This window comes from Ciona robusta, chromosome 5 (genome assembly GCF_009617815.1).
Source record: "Ciona robusta chromosome 5, ASM961781v2".
Classification (NCBI taxonomy): Eukaryota; Metazoa; Chordata; class Ascidiacea; order Phlebobranchia; family Cionidae; genus Ciona; species Ciona robusta.
The window spans coordinates 6,622,179-6,648,623 of record NC_143239.1 but is presented as its reverse complement, the minus strand read 5'-3'; the positions used below and the strand labels follow the sequence as shown (position 1 = coordinate 6,648,623).

General features: G+C 38.2%; 5 protein-coding genes and 1 long non-coding RNA gene across 9 annotated transcripts; 5 read left to right on the top strand and 1 right to left on the bottom strand.

Moving 5' to 3' along the window:
* The first annotated feature begins 271 nt into the window (after window positions 1-271).
* LOC149736099 (mitoferrin-1-like) lies at window positions 272-5,939 on the top strand. Its single transcript, XM_089878629.1, has 4 exons — window positions 272-559; window positions 3,370-3,595; window positions 4,262-4,318; window positions 4,700-5,939. Exons 1-4 carry the CDS (start codon window positions 398-400, stop codon window positions 5,290-5,292), a joined length of 1,038 nt encoding a protein of 345 aa, XP_089734755.1. The 5' UTR covers window positions 272-397; the 3' UTR covers window positions 5,293-5,939.
* LOC149736100 (uncharacterized) lies at window positions 2,461-5,215 on the bottom strand. The gene is made up of 4 exons (XR_016385077.1): window positions 5,076-5,215; window positions 4,242-4,309; window positions 3,348-3,548; window positions 2,461-2,680 (listed from the first exon to the last, which is right to left on the bottom strand). It is a non-coding gene; the product is annotated as an uncharacterized LOC149736100 (long non-coding RNA).
* A 1,905-nt stretch (window positions 5,940-7,844) lies between the features above and the next one.
* LOC149736098 (integrator complex subunit 6-like) lies at window positions 7,845-10,987 on the top strand. Its single transcript, XM_089878612.1, has one exon. It carries the CDS (start codon window positions 7,987-7,989, stop codon window positions 10,552-10,554), a length of 2,568 nt encoding a protein of 855 aa, XP_089734738.1. The 5' UTR covers window positions 7,845-7,986; the 3' UTR covers window positions 10,555-10,987.
* LOC149736097 (mitochondrial inner membrane protease ATP23 homolog) lies at window positions 10,941-11,969 on the top strand. Its single transcript, XM_089878634.1, has one exon. The coding sequence runs from the start codon at window positions 10,997-10,999 to the stop codon at window positions 11,750-11,752; it is 756 nt and encodes a 251-aa protein (XP_089734760.1). The 5' UTR covers window positions 10,941-10,996; the 3' UTR covers window positions 11,753-11,969.
* On the top strand, window positions 11,951-13,967 carry LOC149736096 (RING-type E3 ubiquitin-protein ligase PPIL2-like). Its single transcript, XM_089878623.1, has one exon. It carries the CDS (start codon window positions 12,011-12,013, stop codon window positions 13,550-13,552), a length of 1,542 nt encoding a protein of 513 aa, XP_089734749.1. The 5' UTR covers window positions 11,951-12,010; the 3' UTR covers window positions 13,553-13,967.
* Window positions 13,886-26,059, top strand: LOC149736095 (regulator of MON1-CCZ1 complex-like). 4 transcript variants are annotated; one of them, XM_089878617.1, is made up of 19 exons: window positions 13,888-14,113; window positions 14,444-14,605; window positions 15,029-15,088; window positions 15,552-15,638; window positions 15,695-15,766; window positions 16,305-16,367; window positions 17,775-17,875; window positions 18,030-18,122; window positions 18,618-18,723; window positions 19,606-19,717; window positions 20,191-20,244; window positions 20,719-20,831; window positions 21,138-21,207; window positions 21,388-21,494; window positions 21,806-21,994; window positions 22,873-23,046; window positions 23,763-23,816; window positions 24,085-24,250; window positions 25,873-26,059. In XM_089878617.1, the coding sequence occupies exons 1-19, from the start codon at window positions 14,015-14,017 to the stop codon at window positions 25,944-25,946; spliced, it is 1,956 nt and encodes a 651-aa protein (XP_089734743.1). In that variant the 5' UTR covers window positions 13,888-14,014; the 3' UTR covers window positions 25,947-26,059. The 4 variants fall into 4 exon arrangements, with proteins under 4 accessions (XP_089734746.1, XP_089734745.1, XP_089734744.1 ...); XM_089878619.1 differs by lacking the exon at window positions 15,552-15,638 and having other exon boundaries at window positions 13,887-14,113; XM_089878618.1 differs by lacking the exon at window positions 16,305-16,367 and having other exon boundaries at window positions 13,887-14,113.
* The last annotated feature ends 386 nt before the right edge of the window (window positions 26,060-26,445 follow it).

The following is a 26,445-nucleotide window of genomic DNA, read 5'->3' as shown; positions in this document are numbered from 1 at the left end:
TAAAAGTTCAACCATTGTATGGTAGTAGTTTTTATAAACTATGATGACAAGCCTACCCTGGTGTTTTCTGCACTACATTAATCAGTTAACTATTAAACCAATAAACCAAATTTGTTTTATAGTACTTCACGTCTAGCTATGCCTTCCCTTTTGCAAAGTTTGCACAATTGTCAATTCGTACAATTGCTGTCACTTAAACCATATCCCATTAAATAGAACTCAACTTTATACTTTAAACAAGGCATACAGTGGTAAGGCCAGCTAACCAATTTCAATACTTTACTGATTTTCAGATGTATTAAGCATTAATATTATTAGATAGAGATAGGGCCTTGAGTTTCGTCTATTATTGCAGAAGAAAGTCTATTGTTTCCAAGTTCTGCTTGAGTGATTACGGATGTCATTTGCTTCGGAACATCAAACAAACATTTTACCTACTATGGACAATGATGATTATGATGCATTACCTGTTGAATGGCCCGTGGCCACTCATATGTTAGCTGGGGCAGCAGCAGGGGTGATGGAACATGCTGCTATGTATCCCATCGATTGCGTGAAGGTGCTCACTTATTTGGAGTATTTATATATGGATTCTATTCTATATGGGTGAAGCTATACAGTGAGCCACAACAGGGGCTTTGGATATAGGCCTATTTACTACAATATTGTACATGGATTCTATTCTTTATGTGTGAAGGGGCTTGGGATGTAAGCCGGAGTTGGTATATTCCCCAACATTGTTTGCACATCTTTATTGGTAAAGGCTTATAGCATAATTAGCCATGGTACCCAGGATTTAGACCAGAGTTGGCCCATTACCCCAACATTGTATGCGCATCTATAAGGGTAAAGGTTTACAGTGTGACACCCCATGTTTCTGGGATGTAGGCCAGTCTGTATGGATTATACTTGGCCAGTGTTTCTCAAGAGTAAAGTAAACTGAATAGGCCTCTACTGAGCAGTGGGTATGGGTACTATGTGATAAACTAATGGGTTTTACAGCTATGTAAATGCAGGTTAATGATAAATAGTAGGGTGGGGGTAGTTGGGACACCTTTTATTCTATTTTCTCGTACAATTTGGAAGCTAACAAAGAACTTTCAGAGAATTATAAAACCGTATCCTCACAACTTCTATAGACCGTTGTTAATCGTTAAAACACGATTGGGATATTTGGATATTATGTGCTGAAGGTGTCCCGTCTACCCCCACTCTACCATTGGAGCAAAACTTAGGCAATGCCTGATTTGTTATTGCTATAATATAATACTTTGCTTTCCCCTTATTATATCTGGTCAGGCTAAACATATTGAACAGAACCAACCTTGAAACTTGTGGTGAACTCACAAACTATAAATAAAACAATAAAACCGCGGTTTCTAAAAGCATTCCTAACTAATAGATAAGACTAATTATAAATAAACAGTTAGTTACTTCTCATCCCAATAAATGCGAACGTGTTTTAGAGTTTGATAAATGTTGTTGTTGTTGTACCAACTAAACAACATTCCATGGTTTGTGGTTTTAACAAAAAGTCCCTCGCTTATTTTTAGCATGACACCTAAATACAGTTATCTACAAATACCACGGGCAAAACTTTTATTTCTCTCTTTGAGTACAATAGCAAAGATCAGATTAATTAAAAAATGAAGGAAATTTTTAGTTTGCAACAAAACGACAGTAAAAAAAAAGCGCTACAGAAAAAACTGCTAAAGAAAAAATATTCTGCTGTAACAGAGCTCTAATTAGTAATTACATAAAATAACAAAAGGAAATTAGCAGCAAAATAAAGGTCATTAAAACACAAACAAGGAAAAAAATGCTAAAAGAAAACTGTCAATTAAAGAGCAAGGCTGCTAAACTCAAGAAATACAAATCGTTCACAAATCATTTCAATCTTCCATCATTCATGACTCGCCACACATAAGTTGTTTGTTTAGAGTTCCATTAATTATTTACAAATGATGCGTTTAAATGGGCCATGTTTAGTAGAAGGGTAATATATTTAAAGTTAGTTACTACAAAGCATTGGTCATGATGTAGATTATAATTTTAAACGGTATTACGTATAAAGTAGTAATAGATAGAAATAATACATATAAAGTATCATGTGTACTAAACATAATTCTGAATAAATGTTCGATGTCGTGATAAGCATAAAATGTTGGTATTGCTGTAACTTCTGTAATGTATCAGGAATTCCAAATGACCCAATTTTTATTGCAAGTTTACAACATAATAACTAGTTGTATGGTCTAAATCAGACCTTTTTAAACCGGGGTTTGTCTTCAATAATTTAACACCAATTTTACACAAACTGCATATGTTATAGTAGTTATACTATTAACTTTAAAAGGGGTTGTGTCAAAAAAGTGAGTAAAAAGTTTGGGGAGCTCTGGCAATGGTGGCAAGTTTCTTAAGGTAGAGGGGAAGCAAGGATAGTCAGACACACAATTCTACGTTATTGGTTGTAATGTTCACTGTTTCAATGCAACACAAATGTTCTAGGGTATTTTTGCCTACCTTGCCACCCCAGGTTTGGTGCCTATGAGTCCTGGTCTCAGTATATTAAGGGATCATGTGATTTAGTTGTAAAACTGATTCCACTTGTGCAAGTCATTGTTAGTTAGGTAAACTCAAGTGACTTCATTCATTCATTGTCAATGACTCATTCCCTTGCCTACAAATATAGAACTTTTTATGCTATTTTGCTAAAGGTATATCATGGTCTTTTAATTGTTATAAATTAGGAGTTAGAGCATTATTTAGAAAATTCTGTACCAAATCTCAAAGGATAAAAGTACGCCAAGTACCATAATGAATTTGTATTATACAGCCAACCGGGATTTTCATTTTATAAATTTTTGCTGCCAGGCATATTATACTTGTTTTGTAAAACAGTGCTCTCGCAATAATTTGCATACTGACGTTTAAACGTCCTATACAGTATCGACAATATGGAAACTACCTACGTTTATCTATAAGAATAAATTAATAAATAAATTTGTGGCAAAAATAGAAAATAAAAGAGTGCCAATGTTGGACCGTAATGTTTTAGTCTGTAGGCTACAACATGTAAGAGGAATTAGTTATCTGTATTCTGTATTGCCATTAAGTTTTTATGGAAAACCAATATACTTTTAACACAAGCATGATGGCCCATAAGCCCCATATGTATGATACAATTGTCTTTATGAAGCGGTTTAGTTTAATCTGTGTCATATGCATCTGAAAACAAATTGTGTTTTTTTTCTAGCAGTTACAACTTGTATTTTTAAAAAATAATCATCATAAAAAAACTTTAAAATGTTTTATCCAATAAAATACAATTTATTACAAAACTTTACTTTTATTCCAATATCTTCACAGACGCAGATGCAGAGCATACAGACCGTTCATTACAGCGGGCTACGGGACGCGTTTTTGACGATAACAAAGAAAGAAGGGGCTCATCGATTGCTACGTGGCATGAGTGCCATGGTAGTAGGCGCAGGGCCCGCACACGCAATGTACTTTGCTTGCTATGAGAAAGTCAAACACTCGCTTACCTTAAAAATTAACGGGAAAAAGTTTAAGAATTCAAGTATTGCAAATGGTAAGAATAGGAAGGAATGGTTATAGGTGGCAAACTTAAGCTAGAAACAGAATCCTATGAAACAAATCTAACTTATTGGTTGTTTTGTTCACTGATTAATGTAATGCAGAAAATTCTAGGGTAGGCCTACCCACCCTGCCACCCCAGGTTTGGCGCCTATGTATCATTTAAAGTATGGAGAAGTTTTGGTAAATGCGACAGTTAATCTTAAGCCACGTAACCTGTGTAAATAGTACAGCTTTATGGAATTACAGACTTTATAAAGTAGCTCTATACTATATATAAAAGAACTATAAATGATTCTATTTTATGTGGGTGAGGTCCCGCAGCATGGAATGCCATGTGTCCCAGGATTGAACCATTACCCCAACACCCAGGGTGCTACTACATGACTATAAACGTAGTATGAATGAAGCTACAATTGGTTACTTTTATTTATGGGTGAGGTCCGATGGCAAGGCACACTAGGGGGCATTTAGGCCAGAATTGGCCCATTACACCAATACATTACGTTTACTATTGTAATCATTAATATATAAACTAATTAGCAAAGTTTTAAACTGAACTTCAATAGTTACTAATGCACTTATTGTTATATAAACTATTTAAACCAAGTTTTTGGCTACATTTCAAGATACGATCTCACATTTAATATTCCCCCTACAGGAACAGCAGCAGCAGTGTCCACTCTGTTCCACGACATTGTAATGAACCCTGCGGATGGTAATAATTAAATAATTAATACTATATAATTACAGTATAAATAACAGACTTTATTCTGAAATTGTTTAATTGCACGAATAAGCTATAATTATTCAAAGTCCTTAATGGTGTATATGGTTATTACAATTAGTTAACTACCTTTATCTATTATAGCCTTGTCAGTTAGTTAAAATTGTTATGGTTAGGCAAAAAGGTTACAGCCCGCTTACCATTTACTACTTATACAACTTTGTGGGTGTTTGTTTTTGTATGGCTTACAATTTAAATTATAACACGGCTATTCATTTTTGAAATTAATACAAAAAATTCCGCTTACAATTATTACACCGGTCGGTATTCAACATATGACATTAATATATTATATGTTTCTCTTTTCCGCAGTTATAAAGCAACGAATGCAGATGTACGGTTCAACCTACCCCACCTGCCGAAGCTGTATGATAAACACTTACAAAACTGAAGGACTAAAAGCATTTTACCGCAGTTTCCCCACCCAGTTCATAATGAACGTTCCGTTCCAAATGGTTCATTTCATCGTATACGAACTTAGCCAAGAACATATTAACCAAGAGAGGGTGTATAACCCTTTGAGCCATATTTTAAGCGGTGGGGTGGCAGGCGGCGCGGCTGCGTTTGTTACGAATCCGCTTGACGTGTGTCGGACATTATTAAACACGCAGCAGCATAACAGCCAGGGCACCGTGCACGGACTGCGACAAGCTGTAGCAATGGTGTATAGAACTGACGGGTTACGAACATTTTTCCGCGGCGTTACAGCTAGAATGTTGTACCAGATGCCGTCCACTGCCATCTCCTGGAGCGTTTACGAATTTTTCAAGTATATTCTTTACGGGCAAAACTTAACGAAACAAAAACAGAATGACAAGAACTATAAATATAAGTCAAGCACCTGGGTAAACCCATCTTGCCCAGGAACTATTATCACTTCTCCTGCAAATGCTGAATCTCGTTAATTTTTCACAATAGCTTTTATTTTGCAATACTAACATACAAAACAAAGAGGTGTCATAATGGAGTAAGGATTATGATGTCATAATACTCTTTTAGTTCAAAAACTCATTAAAACTTGAGGCAAAAATTGCAAACTTATTATATAAAATATTGCACAAAACAACACAACAATGGCTGCAACGATTTATTGTACAATGAACTTTTGTTTTGTCAGAATTTAACAATTCTATTATTGTGTCATAATGGTCTTTATCAGCCGCATGAACAAAAAATTAACGCAAATATTTTGATAAATATGCAAGTAATGCAAAAGTTGCAAATTCTAATACCAACCTATTTAAAATTAATGTGATTGGCATAACGATAATGTTTTTTTGAAGAATTTTTTTTAAAGTTCATTTTGTAAAATATTTGAATTTCTGTTGTTTTTGTTTAAAAGTGATTATTCATTTCTTCATTAATAATGTGGTAGCAATTTCGAAAACCTTAGTTTTATGGAGTAGAAATAAGAACAATATTAGTTTTGACATCATAATTACAAATGTTTGTACGAATGTGACAATAATTTGAACTGTTACTTCTGTATAAGTAAGTGCAAAAATGTTTTGACACAAATTGATTTAATTAAATACTACGTAAGCTGATTAAATGCGTAAATGGTGGTTAGATGGCATAAAGGCGCCAAAGCTGGGGTGGCAGGGTGGGTAGGCCTACCCTAGAATTTTTCACACTGCAATAATCAAAACACATTGGGACCAAACTTGTTTCATTGTAATGAATGTTGAATGGGCGTCTAACTATCCCTGCCTCCCCTATATTTTGAAAGTTTGGCAACTATAAGTGGGCATGTTATAACTAACTCGTATAAAATATAAAAATGCCACAATTACTTAAAAGTTGTTGGTGTGTTGAAATTTTAGAATTTACAATAGATCAGAAAACTTTAAACAGTTTGTTTATATTCTATATGGGTGAGGTCCTATAGTGAGGCACACCTGGGATTTAGACCAGAGTTTTCTCAGTACCCTAGATTTTATAGACAATATAATACATTTTTGTAAAACCAGTAGTTTTATTCTATGTGGGTGAGGTTCTACAATGAGACCTGAGATTTAGCCAGAGTTTTCTCGTTACCCTAGCACCCAAATCAATAGATTTTTAAAGGCAAGTGTTGTATTGGCAGCTTTTGTCTAAATTGCATAGTATTTACTGAAGTTGGTGTGTTGCAGGGTTAGTATTAGGGTTTGCATTTGAAGTATGTGTGCGTTTAAATACTATATTCTGCGTGTACAAAGGTTTGGGTATTCGATAGGCCGGATAAGGTAACAGCAAAGCGTGCAGGTAATTCACGCACGAGTTCTTTTAGAATCGCGTACTGTCAAGTACCATAGTACTCCCATGCGCTATATGTATTACTCGGAATAAAGTTTGTGTAAGGCTATAAGCACTCATTGGTGTCTTTCGCTTTGGTACGACTCTAACACAGACTTACCGGTAGCTTTTATTTGAACAAGGTTAATTTTCAACTAGCATTTGTTTGCACGGTAAACCATTAAATGAAACGGCAAATCTAACTTAACCGCTTTGAACTATCTTATTTACTACTGGGTATAAAATGCTATTAATTTATACCATTTTTTATTAACGTGCGGCAAAATAATTTCGGAATTGTGTATGTATTATAATATTTCCAGATTTTGGTTTAAAACAGTACAATTTGTCGTGTAATGTATGGTAGTCGAAAACGAAACCTGAAACAACTGCAAATTAAGCGGTAACGTTGAACTCATAGTTTGTTAAAGACTTTAAAAGTATGTGCTGGTTAAATCATACAATCTATTATTCATTGAAGACATTACAAAGTTAAAGTGATTGACGTTTTTAATTTGCGCGAGACAACAATCTGCAATTCAATTAACTCTAGCGACATCTACTGATTTATATTTCAAGATAAAACCGCGCACTTGGTGGGGACATTTCCGCGTTACGTAAGTTTAAACTGATGGTTCTTGTTTAAAATAGTTTTAAAAGTGATAAGATTTTTTTAAATAACGGAGTTTAAAAAAATAAAAAAAAAACGTTTTGCGACATTTCATTAATTTATGTTAAAAACAAGAGAATTTGAGACAGGCATGAGAAAACAGACTGAAACTACTGTATTTGGGTGTAGGTAACATCGCCCGAACACGTTTAAATTGTTTAAACATTAGCCCGTACCCGATACTATACCCTGCGAAACCATAGGTATGTAGGTAGTGCCACAAAAAAATGCTCTGGCTATGCTGCAAAGCCTGCAAAATCTGATTCTGTATTACAATGTTCTCTGCGTGCCTGTATAAACAATCTACCTCAATCCGCACGTGCTACACGAAATATGCTTTTGTTTTGTTCTGCTAAATATGCATTTCGAACCACGTCGGCGGTAAGTTACCAAATGGAAAAAAGAAGAAAAGTACGCCATTCAACCAGTACCGAGGTCACGTAGACAAAATGCTAAGCAAGTATATCGCAAAATAACTTGTCGCTAGATGGCGCAAGAGATCCAATGTGTTCATGAGTTTTCATATACAAACATAGCATGAGGTATTTTTACCAATATAATGTGAAGTAGCTGCTTTCTGTAGGCATTCGAATTAGGTATTTAGATGTTGCTCTGATAAGTTTTAGTTAAAATTTCTATTTAATAAACAGCCAATATGCAAACGGTTGTTTTTGTAATTGATAACTCGGCGTCTATGAACCAGACATGTTATCTTGGGAAAAGCCTTTTGGACGTCGCTAAAGGGGCCGTTGAGACGTTTATTAAGCAACGAGCCAACCGTGGGGATAAATACATGTTAGTAACATTTGATGAGGCGCCCAATGGTATACGTGCCGGCTGGAGAGAATGCCAGAACCACGGTATGGTGTTAAACAGGCTGAAAAACCTCACTGCTGACGGTTTAACAACACTTGGGTATTCTTTGCGTCTTTCGTTTGACCTGCTCGGCGTTAACCGCCATTTAACCAACATAGACACTTACGGGATGGGTAGAAGTCCATTTTATCTTGACCCATCCATGATCATAGCTATCACTGATGGAGCCAAGTTAAGCAGCTCCTCAGCTGTGTATGATGAGCTGCATCTTCCTATGACGAACCCCCTACCTGGTAGCGAACTCACCAAAGAGCCTTTCAGGTGGGACCAGAGGTTGTTTTCTCTGGTTCTCAGACTCCCAGCTAACCCAACACAAGAGCCCGAACAACTTGGGAGCGTTCCAAGTGATTCGTCACCGATTAGTTTGATGTGTGAAGTGACCGGAGGTCGGTCCTACTGCATTAAAACTCAGAAAACATTAATGCAATGTCTTGACTCTCTGGTGCAGAAAAGCCAGAGTGGTGTTGTGATCCACTTTGAAAGATTCGATACTGATACCGCGGACAAACGTAACGGGAAACCAGAAGCAACAAACGGAATAAATAATGAAACCCCATCGTGGCATTCGCTCCACAGAATGATCTACGTACGTCCCAGCCCTAAGAGTGGTCTACCAGTTGGTCACTGGCCACTACCTGAAGCTTATTGTCCTGACCAAAAAGCACCCACTTTACCCCCAAGGACGGCTCACCCAATTTTGCGATTTATTTGCCAAAATGTTGAGCCAATACTTCTAACGAATTTTCCGTATGATAAATATGAGCTTGAGCCCTCTCCTCTTACTCAAGTTCTCCTGGAGAAAAAGAACCCGAACACTTGTTGGAAAGTGTTTGTTGATAATAGTGGCAAGCAAAGTGGTGTACGTCACCCTTGTGGCTACCTCAAATGTAGCAGCAATTTACAAGCTGTCAATTTATTTGTGATGCCGTACAATTACCCAGTTATTCTTCCCCTTATTGATCAACTTATCAAACAGAAGATGAAACCTTCGAATGACTGGAGACGCCAGTTTGATGATTATTTGAAAATGGTTCCACCATATTACATGAATTCGCTACGCAAGGCGTTAAAACAAGTTGCTGCCCCAAATAACTTGATATCAGACTCATACGGACCTGGTCTCAGTTACCCTGTGACTGTTTACTTCAAAAAATTAAAAGAACAAACCAAAGTTGCCGCTGATAGATTCTTTGCACCTCTTGCCAATGATGTTTCTAACAGAGGAGTCAGCATCACTCCTCGATCTGGTGCGCTATCCGTCACCCAGCAACCAAATTTCCATAGATTACTGGCCTCGGTTTCAGGAGAGGGCACGCCTTTCGCCCAAGTTGAGTTGATGCAATTTCCTGAGTTTCGGATCAGCCAGAAGCCATCCGGGCACCGACCTCACCCTAGGAAGTTCCATAACCCGTTCGATATTCCTCGGAATCAGTTATTGACGCAACTTCGAGAAATGAGAGTCAATTTTAATCATGTCGTGCGTTCTTCTATCGCAGAAGCTGTCGGCTCCACTGGCCAAATTGCTCAAAATAAGATGCGTGTTCGTTTACAAGACCGTGTTGAAATACACAACCAGCCAATGTCACAGATGGGAAACTATCAGGACTATATTAAAGGGCTTCCAGCTCCTTTAAGAGAAGCAAACCCAGATACTCCTAAACGCCTTCACACTTTTGGCAACCCTTTTAAACTGGCAAAGGAAAAAGGCATGATGATTGACGAGACAGAAGATTATGATGGACCTTCTGCAGCGGCAAGCCCGAAGAGGAAGTCCGGGCAAGAGCAAGGGGGTCCTCCACACAAAAGGAAGAGATTAGGATCATTCTCCAAGAAGTTCAACTTCAAATCCCCAGCTCATGAAGCTCAGAAGGACCAGAATGTAATTCAGAAGATTGAAGGGAACAAGTTGGGTCCATCAAATAAGCAGCAGAATGAAGGTGAAGAAATAAAGAAGAACTTACAAGATGGAGTTGAAATTCAAGACTCTGGTGTTGAGTCTTCATCTGACTCTTTAACAGCTGATGATGTAAAGTCGGAAGAAATGGACAAACCGGTCAATACTGGCCATACAAAGAAGCACAAGAGTGTAAAAACTGATAAAAAGAAACTGACATCGCCGCTATTGAATTCAAACAACACTGTAAAAGCTGAGGTCATAAAATTAATCCGAAAACCAGGTTTACATACAGTTAAAGTGGTTGAGGTGCTGAAGGACATTGTTGGTACATCTGATGTTAAGAACATTCTGCTTGAAGGTTTAATTACAGAGGCTGGAAGGTTTAAACGACATAAACTGATCCATGTCATGAAAGCAGCACAAAAATCACTACAAGATGATAATGCGTAATTCAAAAAAAAATTGAAAAAAAACTTGTTTCAAAATCTGCATATTGATTTCGTATTTCTATAAAAGTGTCATATTTGTTTTGTTCCCTTTTCACTTTCTTGTGTTGTGTTTGTGTATGTGTATGTCCCTAATTGTGCATTTCTCATTTAAAACTTAAAATCCTTTCATTTCTCATCATCAGTTTCAAATATTATACTTACAACTTTGGATAATTACGTTTTTGTGCATTAAATTTATTTATATATATAAATAACATTAAAACAAAAATGAGAATTGTGAAATAAATATGTCATGTTTTTAGCAATTTTCGTGAAAAAGATAAATTTCATTTAACTCAACTTAAAAAAATAACCCAAGGGGATTAGTTGGTTAATGGTTCAGCTACATCATCTCATTTGATTTTTAATAACACCGCTATTTTTTTCATCCTAGATAATTAAGAATGGCTTCTAAAGCAGATACTGAAACTGAGAATCCGCTCCAAAAGTTTCAGACCTCGGACCCTCAAACTCGACGCTCCGTTTTATTCGGTTGGTTGGACTTTGCCAAGACACCAATTGGAGTTTCCAGGTTAAAAGAAATTTTGCACCAAGTTTTAAAAGTTGATCATGAGAAGCCTTTTCTAACCATGATGTGGGCAGCTATGGCTGATGCCGGCTGTGCTGTGGATGTGGAGAAGCATATAACCTTCCAACCATGCAATCCTGAGCTGAATATGGCTGGCTTGTTTGACCCTACTATAAACAAGATAATTCTCTGCCAGAACGTGTTCCAGTCTATGTCCTCAGATGACATGAGAGCTTCACATATGAAACATGTGTTGACTCATGAACTTATTCACGCTTATGATACTTGCAGAGCTGATGTGGACTTTATGAATAACCATAAGCATAAGATGTGTGGGGAAGTCAGAGCTGCCGCGTTAAGCGGGGAATGCATGTTTAAATATCGCTCTGTGTCCTCAACACTAGCTGGATTCAAATCAGCGCACCAAAAATGCGTCCGCAGCCACGCTCTCGGATCTTTTATGGCAGAGCACCCAAGCATGAATAAAAGCGAGGCCAATAAAATAGCAGATGAAGTGTTCACTTCGTGTTATAACGACCATGAACCATTTGATCGACTTCCTTTATCAGATAAACACGCCCAGCTTTCATTCAAAGCCTATTTAACCAGGCATAGATATTCAATGGAATAAACACAAATGGGTTGTTTTTTTCATCAGTTTTTTTTGCTGTGCATTGCCCACAACTTAACTCTTTTCTTTTTGGCAAACATTAGTTAAGAGCAAATTGCTCTTTTCTTGTTGTTTTTTTAGGTTCAAATGTTAAAAATGAATTTTTATATCATTTTCTGTGTAAATTTACATAAATCTCTTCAGAATATTCAATAATTTAACGATATTTTCTGTTTAGGTATTTGTTTTTTATAAGTGATAAACATAGGAAGTATCAAGATGGGAAAAAGACAACACCAAGGTGACAAGATGTATATTACTAGTAAAGAATGGGCTGCGTTTTATGGCGGGCATAAGAAGACCGTTCAGAATTCTGACTTTCGGCGACTGCCTTTCTTTTGCTGCAGTATATCTTTACAGCCAGTCGAGAACCCGATGTGTACAAAGGAAGGGCACGTGTTTGATCTACTTAATATTGTGCCTTGGCTGCGAAAATATGGGACCAATCCAATTACTGGGGAAAAAATGGAAGCAAAGTCTTTGATAAAACTTACTTTTCATAAAAATGCTGACGGGAAGTATCACTGCCCCGTTGTGTTTAAAGTCTTTAACAAAAACACACACATTGTGGCAATTGCTACAACTGGTAACGTGTTTTCTTACGATGCAATTGACCAACTAAACATTAAACCTAAGAATTGGAAGGAACTTTTAACAGATGACAAATTCACCCGTGAGGATATTATCACCATACAAGATCCAACAAAACTTGACAAATTTAATCTTCAAACTTTTTATCATTTGAAACATAACCAGAAGCTGCCAGATGATGATTTAAAAGCAAGAGCAGATCCCAAGTATTACATGAAAACTACAAACGCTGAGACATCTCAAACTTTGCAACAGCTTTATAGTGAATATAAAGGGGATGAAATACTCAGAGAAAAAGCGACAGCTCCGAAAGCAAAGATCGATAAGTTTAACATGTCGAATCGCTCAACGGGACATGTGTCTGCTTCGTTCACTTCAACAGCAAGAGCCCCAGAGGTGGAGCACGTGACGGTTGCAAGAGATGAAGATGAGGTGAGGTATGAGTTTGTGAAGAAGAAGGGATACGTACGACTTACTACTAATATTGGTGAAATTAATCTCGAGCTACATTGTGACATTACACCCAAGACATGCGAGAACTTTATCAAGTTGTGCAAGAAGGGGTATTATGATGGAACTGTATTCCATCGTTTGATCAGGAATTTCATGATACAGGGCGGGGATCCAAGTGGGAATGGACGTGGCGGGGAATCTGCGTGGGGGGAGCCGTTTAAGGATGAGTTTCGATTTAATTTATCGCATTCTGAGCGTGGAATACTCAGCATGGCTAACTCTGGTCCAGATACGAATAAGTCGCAGTTTTTTATAACTTTCCGATCATGCAAACATTTGGATCGTAAACATACAGTGTTTGGGCGTGTGGTTGGGGGGTTGTCTACTCTTGTGAGGATGGAAGAGATCAAGACAGAGAAGAAGACCGATGTTCCTTTGGAGAGGATAGAGCTGCAAAAAGCGACGGTTTTTGTGGATCCGTATGAAGAGGCAGATGAGACGCTTGCTGAGCTGAGGAGGAAAGAGGAAGAGCAAAGAGAGAGAAAGGAAGAGAAAGAAGAGAGTGAGAAAAGAGCGAAAATAAAACCGAAAGTTTACAAAAGTGGGGTGGGGAAATATATTAACTTTAAATCCGCACAGAAGGTGGGGATAGAGGGTGAAAGTTCAACGAAAAAACGAAAAGTTAAAACTTTGATGAATGATTTTAGCTCATGGTGATCCATTTCTTGTTTTGTTAAAATTATTTTAAATTTTGACCACTGACAGCAAAGCAGTGGCGTTTATATTAAATTTGTGGCGTATTTTATAATGAAAATGAAGGTATGGTTATGTGTCTTTTTGAATGAATATTTTTTTCAATTTGCATCGTTGATTCATTGTAAATGGCGAATGCTGTTTCGATATATTTTCCATATACTTGTTATTGTAAGTTGTAATATCAGTTTATTGTATGCTTACAATAAGTTGTGTGAAGCGTAGTTTTTGGGAATTAGGCCACCAAAAGTTTAATAATTTGTGTTAAATATTTGGGGTTCTGCAAAAGGTTAGAAAGCTATATGTTAACTTTATGTCCCTTGCTTCCGCCACTTCTACTGTTAATATAAAACTTAACTTTTCTATCACTCAAACACAGGTGTTCGTAGCAAAATGTTTTAGTTTGTTTTTCAAAATAGAAATAACATGGAAGGGAAACATTATCTCGAGTTAGGGAAAAACCCTGTGAGGTTTGATCCTGTTGGCGTGGTAACCAATGTTTTCTTTGATGAATCAAATAAAATGGTTTGTAGTTTTATAAATTTTATTTTTTAACTGAGCAATTACAGACTACCGTGAATAAGCACAGGCGCCAAACCTGGGGTAGCAGGGTGGGCAGGCCAACCATGGATTTAATCTGTAAACATTACAACCAATAAGTTATATTTGTGTCATAGAAATGTGCGTCTAACTATTCCTGCCCTCTACATTCTTCCCATGCTATACTATGGAAAAAGCATTTTAATTTTACGGTTTTCTCCAAAAAAGCGTTTTAGGGTTTTCCTATAATATGTTATGCAGTATGGTGAATGGTGAAATCAATCAAGCAAATATTTTATATTTCCCACTGTTCAGGTATTTGTTGTTCGTTCTGGTGGTGAAACAGGGGTGATAGTAAAAGGTCCAACCGATAAAAAAAGTTTCACTTTTCGACTAAAGGACAAAGGAGCTCTCATTGCCATCAAGTTTTCATTGGAACAAAAAGTTCTTTCAATGCAGCGGAGCGAGAAATGTGTGGTGGGTAGTAATGTATGGAAAAAGGACAAGTTTGATGTTACAGAAGTTTGCCCATCTTGCCCCACCCTACTATATATAGGCTATTGTTTAAAATTTGTAAAAAATTACCTACATTGTTACATGCTGTTATAACAACGGTCCTTGCCCGCCATGTAAGGATATAAAAATTATATACATGGTAACTCGTAAGCTGGCATAGAATGTATCTAACAGAACACCCGTGTTATAACTACTGTCATTGCGCCGACAAGCAAGTATAAAAAAGTTACATAAGCGGTAACTTGTACGCAGGTAAGAGGTGTATGAAACAGAACACCCGTGTTATAACGACTGACGTTGCCCCGCCAAGCAAGTATGAATAAGTTACATTCATTTCTTAATGGTATGTTTTTGGTTCACGATTTATTCACTAAGTCTTTACAGGAGTTCGCAAACTTCAAGAATGGGGAACCCGATCGAATTGAATATTCACAAACTTGTAAAGTCGGTTTTATATTCGTCAATTGTTTAGTAAAGTAATCTGTATTTTATATATGGTGATGTCGTGTAGTGTGACACGCCATAGGACTTAATTTTATTGTTATGGGTACTGAGATTTACCCCAACATTGTAAATGCATACTCAGTGGCGCAGCCGGAAAAAAAAATAAGAGGGGGGGGTTTTAATCAAGAATTGAGGCACGTCATGGGACGTCAGATTTAGGCCAGAGTTGCCCATTACCCCAACACCCTGATGCTACAACCCATTAGTGACCACTGGGTTGAAGCAATGTCTGTTAAATGTCTTGCCCAAGGACACATACGTCTATCAGTATCGAGCATTGAACCCGGTATACCTTCAAGCTTGCGTCAACATAGGACCTCACCCATATATATTAAAAGACATATGATGTTTAAATACCTAAACCTATATTTTTAAAATAAATACATTCCTTACGATCCTCCAGGGTAAAAACAACAAAATCCTCACATTTCATTGGCTGTCACCAAATGAAGTTGTGTTTGTCACAATCATGGGTGTTGAGTTTTACCAGGTATTGTGATGTCATCATTACATCATAAACACAATGATAACCCCTATACACCATAGGTTAACATGGAGAAGAGATTGTTGAAACTGATCAAGGGACATTATCTGACTATTATATGGGCAACATATTCTGTAAGTTATCTATTATCTTAACAGTTACATTAATCTTCGGATAAAAGGATAAAACTATATCGCCAGACTGGGGCAGGGTGTATTTAGGGGTCTTGCGCCTTGGGCTACTTTTTAATGAAAAAATAAACATGAAATAATCATGGTTTGTTGCGTCACAAATCTGGTTTTCATGCATCAGGTAAAGTAAAATTAAGTTGCCCCCACTTTGTAAATCCTTGGACACAGCACTGGTTAGTGGTGACATGTCTCTTAACTTTTGGTTACGTAACATAGGTGTAGAAGTTCCCAGTGTAGGCCTTTCTATGCATATAAATGTGGTTGAATAAATATAATCTGTTTATCCTCGCATAGCGGGGCAACGACAGTCGTTATAACACAGGCGTTCTGTTTCCTACACCTCGTGCCCGCTTACAAGTTACTACATATGTCACTTATTTATCCTCGCGTGGCGGGACAACGACAGTTGTTATAACACAAGTGCTCTGTTTCATACACCTCGTACCCGCTTACAAGTTACCCTAATGTTTCTTCCTTCCAGCCTGAAACCTCAGTCTTACTTGTATCTTCCACGTCTAATCTACTCGTTCCATTTTACTTCAATGTAAGTTGTATTTTCTCTTTAACTACGTGTCAGAGTAATAGGCCAACTATAAAAAACAATAGGACCTCACCCATATAGAATAGAATGTGCGTATACAATGTTGAGGTAATGGACCAACTCTGGCCTAAATCCCAGGTCCCGTGGCATGCCTCACTGTAGGACCTCACCCATATAGAATAGAATGTGCATATACAATGTTGGGGTAATGGACCAACTCTGGCCTAAATCCCAGGTCTCATAGCATGCCTCACTGCACTGTAGAACCTCACCCATATAGAATAGAATGTGCGTATATAATGTTGAGGTAATGGACCAACTCTGTCCTAATTCCCAGGTCCCGTGGCATGCCTCACTGTAGAACCTCACCCATATAGAATAGAATGTGCATATACAATGTTGGGGTAATGGGCCAACTCTGGTCTAAATCCCAGGTCCCATGGCGTGCCTCACTGTAGGACCTCACCCATATAGAATAGAATGTGCATATACAATGTTGGGGTAATGGGCCAACTCTGGTCTAAACCCCAGGTCCCATGGCGTGCCTCACTGTAGGACCTCACCCATATAGAATAGAATGTACATATACAATGTTGGGGTAATGGACCAACTCTGGTCTAAATACCAGCTTCCATGGCATGCCTCACTGTAGGACCTCACCCATATAGAATAGAATGTACATATACAATGTTGAGGTAATGGACCAACTCTGGTCTAAATCCCAGCTTCCATGGCATGCCTCACTGTAGGACCTCACCCATATAGAATAGAATGTGCGTATATAATGTTGAGGTAATGGACCAACTCTGTCCTAATTCCCAGGTCCCGTGGCATGCCTCACTGTAGGACCTCACCCATATAGAATAGAATGTGCATATACAATGTTGGGGTAATGGGCCAACTCTGGTCTAAACCCCAGGTCCCATGGCGTGCCTCACTGTAGGACCTCACCCATATAGAATAGAATGTACATATACAATGTTGAGGTAATGGACCAACTCTGGTCTAAATCCCAGCTTCCATGGCATGCCTCACTGTAGGACCTCACCCATATAGAATAGAATGTGCATGTACAATGTTGGGGTAATGGGCCAACTCTGGTCAAAATCCCAGGTCCCATGGCATGCCTCACTGTAGGACCTCACCCATATAGAATAAAACTGAAATATAGTAGAATGGGGGAAGATGGGACACCTTTTCGTTCAGTTTTCCCTTTCCATATGGTAGTAAACAAAGAACATTCGAAGATTTATAAAACCGTATCCTCACGACTTCCATAGACCGTTGTTAATTGTTTAAAACACGATTAGTTTATGTATTAAAGGTGTCCTATCTTCCCCCACCCTACTATAATAACACAAGGTAGCTTCACCACAGCTTTACTTGAATAATTGTCAACCATTCCCACAGAACGGACAAGTAACTCGACTGCAGAAGTTTCAAGTTGAATTATCAAGGAGTGGTCAACCTAAATTAGAGTTGATGGAAAGAGATGTCACACTGCTCAACCTGTATGTTAAGTTATAAATGTTAGAATAGGGTCTATAAACTGGTAGCACCCTGGGTTTAGGGGTAATATAACTACATCCCAGGTCTCAGGTGTGCCTCACTGAAGACCTCACCCATATATAACACATATATAACCATCTTTACCAAACCCCTCAGATACAACACATTATATGTTGGTGTATTGAAGCGTCCCACCTCACCCACAACTCCTAACATGAACTGTACGCTTGATTTATTCCAACTAAGCAGGTAATGTTGTTTATCCCATATTCTAGTTATTTAAGCTTTTGAAATAGTGATTCTAAAGTTTGCATGGTTTTACCAAATTTTTGTTTCTTCCTAGCGATAACTATTCCCAAGTTAACCTTTTTTGATTCCCTATTTTTTGACGTATTTGTACAAATTTTTGCGCAACCAGCGGGTATAATGCAGCTTGTATTGCAGTTGTGTTTTAACATTTTTATCTTTACAAATTCTAAACAGTTCCTACAACACTAAAGAATTATAAAACAAATTTAAAAAAGGCAAATTTAAATGTTCACTTAAAATAATAAGACAAAAAAAGATCTTAAAAGATCTATTGGTGAGTTTCTTAGGTGTAAACATCTTCTTCTACAAGTAATGATGTTACATCGCAGGGAATCCCTATAGAGTTCATAGGGCCTTCTGTAGCCATGGGATTCATAGGGCTATTTGTGAAGACTTGAACAATATTCTTCTACAAGCAACCTTTTAATCCTACAGGGATTCCCATGTTAGGAAACCATATATCTTACAACTCGGGCTTAGTGGCCGGTTTGCGTTCAATGTTGTCGACAACCTTATTGTTGCTCATCATCAAGTTTCTAAGGTGAGTGGATTGATTTAAAGTGTTTCATATTATCTCCTATTCTGTATGGGTGAAGTCCTGTCGAGGGTTCGGAATTTAGACTATTTACTCTTTACCCCAATATATACACATTCTATTCTATATGGGTGAGGTATACCATAGGACCTGGGATTTAGGCCAGAGTTGGCCCATTACCCCACCATTGTATATGCACATTCTATTCTATATGAGTGAGGTCCTACAGTGAGGTACACCATGGGACCTGGGATTTAGGCCAGAGTTGGCCCATTACTCCAACATTGTACATGTACATTCTATTCTATATGGGTGAGGTCCTACAGTGAAACATGTCATGGGACTTGGGATTTAGACCAGAATTGGCCCATTACCCCAACATTGTATATGCGCATTCTATTCTATATGGGTGAGGTCCTACAGTGAGGCACGCCATGGGACCTGGGATTTAGGCCAGAGTTGGCCCATTACCCCAACATTGTATATGCACATTCTTTTCTATATGGGTGAGGTCCTACAGTGAGACACGCCATGGGACCTGGGATTTAGGCCACAGTTGGCCCATTACCCCAACATTGTATATGCACATTCTATTCTATATGGGTAAGGTCCTACAGTGAGACACGCCATGGGACCTGGGATTTAGGCCAGAGTTGGCCCATTACCCCAGCATTGTATATGCACATTCTATTCTATATGGGTAAGGTCCTACAGTGAGACACGCCATGGGACCTGGGATTTAGACCAGAGTTGGCCCATTACCCCAACATTGTATATGCACATTCTATTCTATATGGGTGAGGTCCCACAGTGAGGCATGCCATGGGACCTGGGATTTACCATATCACCTATGGTGTAATAAACCCAAAGTAACCTCATTCTTTGCAGACCTCTGTTGTGTTTGATATCAAGTTACCTGGTTTATCAAAATCTAATGTGTTATATCTTGAACCACTTATCGCACCTTTGCCAATTAAATCGTTCAAAATTGAGAAGGAAGGTAAGATGGCTTATCATATGATGTTTAGGCGTAAAGTTAGGGGTGTCTGGGGTGTCATGTCCCTCCGACTGAGGCAGAGGTGACATTGTATGTTTTAGCACCCCAATTTTAAGAGTAAACCAGATTTTACCCTTTCACTAGGTGTCTATACAAACAAGCAGTGCCAAAGTATATTGCATTCACCACATTAATCAATGAGGTTCCCTATGTTTGACAACTATGAGTGTAACTGTATTTTAACAATGTCACTCCAGATTTTACCCTGCTGTTAGGTGTCTATACAAACAAGCAGAACCAAAGTATATTGCATTCACCACATTAATCAATGAGGTTCCCTATGTTTGACAACTATGAGTGTAACTGTATTTTAACAATGTCACTTCAGTTTTGTTAAAAAGTTAAAAAACATGACACCTATGTTAAAATGGAGCCTTTAATGTGATGGTTAATGTCAATGTTGTTGTTTTAAACAGAGTTTGATCCTCAAATGAGAAGACTAAGTTTCACAGAAGTGGAATGTCAGATGTGTAAGTGTCGTGTGTGTTGTGTAAGACACTCATGTTATAACTTGACAGTGAGTATAAGGTGTATGAATACACCATGTGCGTCTGGTGTATAAGAAGACATCCATGTTATAACTTGACAGTGAGCATGAGGTGTATGAATACACCATGTGTGTCTGGTGTATAAGAAGACACCCATGTTATAACTTGACAGTGAGCACGAGGTGTATGAATACACCATGTGTGTCTGGTGTATAAGAAGACACTCATGTTATAACTCGACAGTAAGCATGAGGTGTATGAATACACCATGTGTGTCTGGTGTATAAGAAGACACTCATGTTATAACCCGACAGCGAGCATGAGGTGTATGAATACACCATGTATGCCTGGTGTATAAGAAGACACCCATGTTATAACTCAACAGCGAGCATGAGATGTATAACAATGACATCACAATCATATTATGATCATAACAATACCCATTATTACACACAGACCCTCCGACATGGATTGTTTTCCAACCAAACATAATCATCGATGCCTGCCTCGGTTGCATGTGGTATCTCAAAATAAACCTCAGCACAATTGTGGATATGTTTCCCGACAGGGTATGTTTGCTGTAGTGATGTAGTATCTGTTCAAACTGATTCGATGAAATAAGTTACATACATGGTAACTCTTAAGCTGGCACGAGGTCATTTTTCGGCCACACGAGGGTAAAGCAAATTACGTTCATTCATTCATTCATTCATATAAATTGATTATATGGGTAAAAATCCAAAACTACAGCTTCACCTCAGTCCCACTGGGAGTTTGGCTTGTTTTAAACTTAATCCGCAAATGCAACTTCACTGGCATGTTTTTAAATAACATTAACGTATTATGACATCAAACCAACCATTATGACATCACAGTGTCTTCTGTTGGACTTCCTTATCCTTCGCAAACAAAGCAAACCAACCATACTACATGTTTGTAAACAAGGTAAAAAATTTTGTTTACAAATTTTGAGTTTATATGAAACATGCAGTAACGACAGTTGACTTTTGTTTTTAAAGGTCATGCCTTTAAAGTGTAGAAAGATACCTTGTATAGCGTGCAACACCCATATTATAACTGGCTAAGTTGCCCCACCACATAATAATAAACAATATCCGCCCTCAGCCCTCACCCCACTACACCAACTGCCTCTACAACAAATATCAAGTTTACTTTCAAAGTTAAATCAAGTCGCGAGAGATTACATTGACATGGAGCTTTCTTATCTTCAGGTAATGTCTATATTTTGTTAAGGTGATGTCTATAATTTCTTAACTCTATAATGTCTATATTTAGGTAATTGAATTTTGTTTGTTTTGTATTTCGTAGCATTGGATGCTGACTGTTGTTATATTATGACATTTGTCCAACTTCACGAATACTAGTTCTTTTATTATTATTATAGATTTACTGAATTTATTAGTTATTTATAGTTTTTTAATATATTTATTAAATTTTTGGGCTTCTTAAGTATAAAAATAGTTTTATACAGTTTTTTACCAACAGACAGTGTTTTATTTTCTAAAATTTATTTTCTCCCCAGAAATTGGAAGCCCAACCTGACAACCCTGTTTTGCCGAGTCATCGTGACTGCGTCGTCATCGACCAGAATGATATGCTGACTCATGTTCTTACTCCGTTTGTTGGTGATTGTGATGTCATACATACGTTTAAAATAGCGGTTATGATGGAGTATTTAAAATCTCTCGAATTATTTCGAATTAAAACGAAGGTGAAAAATTGGTTTCCTATTTTTTTGTTCTAGATATTCAAATCATCGAAAAGTTTTTTTAAATATATTAAGTGTCTCAGCTGGGTCTGGATGGTAGCACCCTGGGTGTTGGGGTAATATACTTACATCCCAGGTCTCAGGTGTGCCTCACTGAAAACCTCACCCTTATAGAATAGAATCTCTATTATTGAGTGTCTATAAACTGCCTCAGTGGGGTCTAGATGGTAGCACCCTGGGTGCTGGGGTAATAGACCTACATCCCAGGTCTCAAGTGTACCTCACTGAAGACCTCACCCTTATAGAATAGAATCTCTATTATTGGGTGTCTATAAACTGCCTCAGTGGGGTCTAGATGGTAGCACCATGGGTGTTGGGGTAATAGACCTACATCCCAGGTCTCATGTGTGCCTCACTGAAGACCTCACCCTTATAGAATAGAATCTCTATTATTTAGTGTCTATAAACTGCTTCAGTGGGGTCTAGATGCTAGATGGTAGCACCCTGGGTGTTGGGTTAATAGACCTACATCCCAGGTCTCAGGTGTGCCTCACTGAAGACCTCACCCTTATAGAATAGAACCTCTATTATTGAGTGTCTATAAACTGCCTCAGTGGGGTCTAGATGGTAGCACCCTGGGTGTTGGGGTAATAGACCTACATCCCAGGTCTCAGGTGTGCCTCACTGAAGACCTCACCCTCATAGAATAGAATCTCTATTATTGAGTGTCTATAAACTGCCTCAGTGGGGTCTAGATGGTAGCACCCTGGGTGTTGGGGTAATATACCCTGGGTGTTGGGGTAATAGGTCTCAGGTGTGTCTCACTGAGGACCTCACCCTTATAGAACAAAAACCACTAAAATTTTCTTTTATTTTCACAGCCATTGGTGCATGAGCTTCTTATTGACACACTGGTTCAAGGTGGGGAGTTTCTTCAGCTCCAACAGCTGATACGCCATCGTGTGTTGGAAGATTCGAAGCGAGCTGCATGTAAACTTCTGTCACTAGAGAGCGCACACGCTCCATGCTCACAACTAGCGCTGGATATGCTTAAGGTATTTTAAAATATCGATTTTTATTCTATTAAACATTATGTGTATATAATATACTATTCTTAATTATTTGTTTTTATTTTGTATATATAATGTTGTATTCCAATTTATCTATTTTCTATTCTATATGGGTTGGGTTCTACAGTGAGGCATGCCATTGAACCTGGGATTTAAGCCAGAATTGGCACATTACCCCAACATTGTATATGCACATTCTATTCTATATGGGTGAGGGCCTACAGTGAGGCATGCCATGGGACCTGGGATTTAAGCCAGAGTTGTCCCATTACTCCAACATTGTATATGCACATTCTATTCTATGTGGGTGAGGTCCTACAGTGAGGCATGCCATTGAACCTGGGATTTAAGCCAGAATTGGCACATTACCCCAACATTGTATATGCACATTCTATTCTATATGGGTGAGGTCCTACATTGTAGTATGGGACCTGGAATTTAGACCAGAGTTGTCCCGACACCCAGGATGATACAACCCATTTGTGACCACGTGGTTTCAGCAATGTCCGTTAAGTGTCCTGCCCAAGGCCACATACTTGTATCAGTATCGAGCATTGAACCTGGTATCCTTTAGTTACAATGCAAGCACCTAGCTACTAAGCCATGTCACCCAATGTAAACATCCAATGCCTCCTGTAATGTTATTACTTAAGTTGTAAATCTTAAGACAAATGAATGTTACTTGTGATTTATTTTCACAGCGTTTGGCAACTTCAGATGATGAAGTTATTGAAGTTTTGCTTTCAAAGCAACAGGTATGTGTAAGAATAAGCTGCATTGGAATGCATTGAAAACTGGGTAGTCCATACTTTGTCCAAAATAAAGCAAAACGGTGACTTTCGCAAAATAACATATGTTTTCTACAATTTTGGACTTTTGAAATTATTTATAAAATTACTAAATAATATACATTTTCCTTATGCCATGTAATTGAGACAAACCATTAGTGACCACTGGGTTGGAACAATTGTTGTCAAGCGTTTTGCTCAAGGGCACACACATATAATATGTGTCCCAACACAGGTATTGCCAGCACTAAGGTTCATTCGTTCGGTGGGAATGCATGACTTGGTTCCCGCTCGTAAGTTTCTGGAAGCGTCCATGCACGACGACATGACGTTTTACTCCGTTTATAAATTCTTCGAAGCCAGAAACATCAGAATAAATAAAAGACCTGGATTTACCGACGGTTTGTTGAAATTTAGGGCAAATATTTAAACTCGTATATTTCTTCTTTATTTTCACGTAGCAGGCAACGACAGTCGTTATAACACGGGTGTTCTGTTTCATACACCTCGCGCCTGCTTACCAGTTACCACGTATGTAACTTATTTATTCTCGCATGGCAGGGCAACGACAGTCGTTATAACACGGGTGTTCTGTTTCATACACCTCGCGCCTGCTTACCAGTTACCACGTATGTAACTTATTTATTCTCGCATGGCAGGGCAACGACAGTCGTTATAACACGGGTGTTCTGTTTCATACACCTCGTGCCCGCTTACGAGTTACCATGTATGTAACATATTTATCCTCGCACGGCGGGCCAACGACAGTCGTTATAACACGGGTGTTCTGTTTCATACACCTCGTGCCTGCTTACGAGTTACCATGTATGTAACTTATTTATCCTCGCACGGCGGGCCAACGACAGTCGTTATAACACGGGTGTTCTGTTTCATACACCTCGTGCCTGCTTACGAGTTACCATGTATGTAACTTATTTATCCTCGCATGGTGGGCCAACGACAGTCGTTATAACACGGGTGTTCTGTTTTATACACCTCGTGCCAGCTTACAAGTTACCACGCATGTTACTTTGTGGGTGATTTTTTTAGTTCTTTATTTTGTTTTGTTTCATACACCTCGTGCCAGCTTACAAGTTATCGCGTATATTTAATTTATTTATCCCCGCATGGCAGGGCAACGGCAGTAGTTATAACACGGTGTTCTGTTGCATACACCTCGTGCCAGCTTACAAGTTATCGCGTATATTTAATTTATTTATCCCCGCATGGCAGGGCAACGACAGTCGTTATAACACGGGTGTTCTGTTTTATACACCTCGTGCCAGCTTACAAGTTATCGCGTATATTTAATTTATTTATCCCCGCATGGCAGGGCAACGACAGTCGTTATAACACGGGTGTTCTGTTTTATACACCTCGTGCCAGCTTACAAGTTATCGCGTATATTTAATTTATTTATCCCCGCATGGCAGGGCAACGGCAGTAGTTATAACACGGTGTTCTGTTGCATACACCTCGTGCCTACTAAGTTTTTCTATTTGTTTTATTTTTAGTGGGCAACATACCCAAATCAATGTAATAAATACCGTCTCTTTCATCATTATGAACGTATATGTGTCCTTGGGCAAGACACTTAACGGCAATTGTTCCAACCCAGTGGTCACTAATTGGTTGTCTAAATTCTAAATTGTCAGGTGCACATAAAAAATAAATAAAAATGATAATACTCACAAAGTAACATACTTGGTAACTCGTAAGCGAGCATGAGGTGTATGAAACAGAACACCCATGTTATAACGACTGTCGTTGGCCCGCCATGCGAGGGTAAATAAGTTACATATGTGGTAACTTGTAAGCGGACACGAGGTGTATGAAACAGAACACCCATGTTATAACGACTGTCATTGCCCCGCCATGCGAGGGTAAATAAGTTACATACGTGGTAACTTGTAAGCGAGCATGAGGTGTATGAAACAGAACACCCATGTTTAGTAACAAATGTTTTCTGGCCGCGCGAGGATAAAGTAAGTTACATTCATTCATTCATTCATCTTACCCACAGTTGAGAAGTGCCAACCATTCATGCTGCATTACCAAGCCAAGTTCACTAAAAGAGAGAAAAGAACTCGCGTATGACATCATAGTGATGTCGTATATGATCAGTGTGATGTCATAGTACTCCAAGACATATCTGTGCAATAAGTTAAATATATAAAATCCATTTTACGAATAAATTGCAGTAACTTATACTTGTAAGTGAGTTTTCTTAAATTGAGTCTTTTTTTTATTTTATATATTTATTTGTTTAATGTTATAACCCGACAGTGAGCATGAGGTGTATGAATACACCATGTGTGTCTGGTGTATAAGAAGACACCCATGTTATAACTCGACAGCGAGCATAAGATGTATGAATACACCATGTGTGTCTGGTGTATAAGAAGACACCCATGTTATAACTCGACAGTGAGCATGAGGTGTATATGAATACACCATGTGTGTCTGGTGTATAAGAAGACACCCATGTTATAACTCGACAGTGAGCATGAGGTGTATGAATACACTATGTGTGTCTAGTGTATAAGAAGACACCCATATTATAACTGGACAGTGAGCATGAGGTGTATGAATACAC

Bases quoted from the DNA above. Each gene is read 5' to 3' on its own strand.
- LOC149736099 (XM_089878629.1), top strand. From the start codon at position 398: ATGTCATTTGCTTCGGAACATCAAACAAACATTTTACCTACTATGGAC. The intron at 560-3,369 runs GTGCTCACTTAT...ATATCTTCACAG, and splicing joins ATCCCATCGATTGCGTGAAG to ACGCAGATGCAGAGCATACA. The intron at 4,319-4,699 runs GTAATAATTAAA...TCTTTTCCGCAG, and splicing joins TGTAATGAACCCTGCGGATG to TTATAAAGCAACGAATGCAG.
- LOC149736097 (XM_089878634.1), top strand. From the start codon at position 10,997: ATGGCTTCTAAAGCAGATACTGAAACTGAGAATCCGCTCCAAAAGTTT.
- LOC149736098 (XM_089878612.1), top strand. From the start codon at position 7,987: ATGCAAACGGTTGTTTTTGTAATTGATAACTCGGCGTCTATGAACCAG.
- LOC149736095 (XM_089878617.1), top strand. From the start codon at position 14,015: ATGGAAGGGAAACATTATCTCGAGTTAGGGAAAAACCCTGTGAGGTTT. The intron at 15,639-15,694 runs GTATTGTGATGT...TATACACCATAG, and splicing joins TGGGTGTTGAGTTTTACCAG to GTTAACATGGAGAAGAGATT. The intron at 21,495-21,805 runs GTAATGTCTATA...TTTTCTCCCCAG, and splicing joins TGGAGCTTTCTTATCTTCAG to AAATTGGAAGCCCAACCTGA.
- LOC149736096 (XM_089878623.1), top strand. From the start codon at position 12,011: ATGGGAAAAAGACAACACCAAGGTGACAAGATGTATATTACTAGTAAA.